At 34.3% G+C, this 1,728-nt stretch overlaps 1 protein-coding gene and 1 non-coding gene across 2 annotated transcripts; both read right to left on the bottom strand.

Annotated features, from left to right (window-relative positions):
- Positions 1-869: 869 nt before the first annotated feature.
- Positions 870-991, bottom strand: LOC148770071 (U5 spliceosomal RNA). The gene has a single exon (XR_016031941.1). It is a non-coding gene; the product is annotated as a U5 spliceosomal RNA (small nuclear RNA).
- Positions 992-1,122: 131 nt separating this feature from the next.
- Positions 1,123-1,728, bottom strand: LOC105960440 (auxin-responsive protein SAUR21). The gene has a single exon (XM_012984613.2). It carries the CDS (start codon positions 1,540-1,542, stop codon positions 1,276-1,278), a length of 267 nt encoding a protein of 88 aa, XP_012840067.1. The 5' UTR covers positions 1,543-1,728; the 3' UTR covers positions 1,123-1,275.

The following is a 1,728-nucleotide window of genomic DNA, read 5'->3' on the forward strand; positions in this document are numbered from 1 at the left end:
TCATTATCTCCATATTGGACGAAAACACAATTGACGTTAACTACTCATTTAAACAAAAGAAATTGTCATCGCCGGTGTAGGGAATATTAATCCTATATTATTTAAACTTGTTTTTGATTGATGCAATCTTCAATCGTGTCTAATAATATTGAATAGAAAAAAAATATTAGATGTAGTTGCATGTCTTCTATATTCATTAATTCTAAAGTGTGTATATGCACACAAATTGCAAAAGGTTATTTCACTGTAAGTTTTGAGTTCAAATATGGAAATTTCATGCAAAGTCAAAATAAATATTATTCATACAACAATTGTATCGTTCACATTCAATTCTGCGAATTTCCTCTTAATTAGGTGGGAATGGGTCTCTTGCATGGTGGTAGCTCGTTTGCAAAGTTGAAATGGAATGTGCATGGTGGCTCGTTCCGTAGCAAAGTTTAAAGATGAGTCTTGTTTGGTGCCAATGCATGGGTAATTTGAGTTAATATGAGTTGGTTTCACGAAGCATATCAACAGCAGCATACATGTGAGTGGCCACATGGATTAATCGTCCATGTCAGCAGCATATATTAAGATTTTTAGGTTCACGTCAGACCTCCATCCAAAGTAACAGCAAGAATTAACGGCAGGACGGAAACTGCTAAAAAATGGCATGTAGAGGGACGAATAATGTCACTCCAACTTGTTTAGGGACGAAAAACGAATAAGTGGTAAAGTATAAGGACGGAAAATGTAATTATCCCACAAAAGGGTATGCTGCTTGATTTCATTTATTTTTAATAAAACTAGCATATTTCAATTAAGATTGACAAAAAAAAGAGAAAAAAAAAAAAAAAAAAAAAGTGAAATTAGACTAGAATTGTTTGGGAAATTTCTTACAAGAAAATTAACCCTTAAAAAAAGAGCGTATGATGCTTGAATTGCAGGGAACACACGGTATTCATTAGTAAAAGGCGAAAAAATAGTTAGCTATGTGCTCAGTACACAGCTGTGTAAATTAGAACAAGTTACTGCCATTGTATTTATCTCCCTGTTTTATAAACAATTATTTGGTTATTTTCCTATGTGGGATTCTTTGTCTAGGCCAAAATACAAAGTCTTCTGCCAATTCAAACTTGGGGGTTGCATGAAATTTCCAATGAGTTGCCTTCTATAACAAAATCTTTCGAAGGTATTACAATTAGTTTGTTCGGGAATACAATTTGTATCCGACAAAGTATCGTATGTGTGTACAAATAGGAAAAAATTCTAGCTAACAAAAATTATACTCGAATATCAAGCTCTGCTTAAATGAGAGGTCAAATCAATGAATAACTCTTCACTGCAAGGAATAGTAAGGCCACCCATTGGATGATGGAATCCGAATTCTTGTTCCGCTTGGCATAGCAATTCTTGAAACGAAGGATGGTTCAAATACGACAATGGAATTACAAATCGCTTCTTTTCACTTTCTCCGACGTACACAGCTAAATGCCCCTTTGGAACTTCAGTAGATCTTTTTTCGTTGGATAGAGATCGTTTCAGTATTTGGCGGATGGCCATTTTTGTGTGAAGTGAATCTTGCTTAGATGGAAGTTTAGAACTGTTTGAGAAGTATTTGAAATAAGCAAGAGCTGAGAAAGGAGGAGTTGTTGTTGATGGTTGTAATCAAGGAAATATGGTGTTTCTATATATACTTTAGAAATCGAAATAAATGGTGCTTTATGAAACTCGAGAAACCTACACATA

This window comes from Erythranthe guttata, chromosome 6 (assembly GCF_056151865.1).
Source record: "Erythranthe guttata isolate IM_541 chromosome 6, IM_541, whole genome shotgun sequence".
In the NCBI taxonomy this organism is placed as follows: Eukaryota; Viridiplantae; Streptophyta; class Magnoliopsida; order Lamiales; family Phrymaceae; genus Erythranthe; species Erythranthe guttata.

Excerpts from the sequence above, each read along its gene's own strand:
- LOC105960440 (XM_012984613.2), bottom strand. The coding sequence starts at position 1,542 with ATGGCCATCCGCCAAATACTGAAACGATCTCTATCCAACGAAAAAAGA.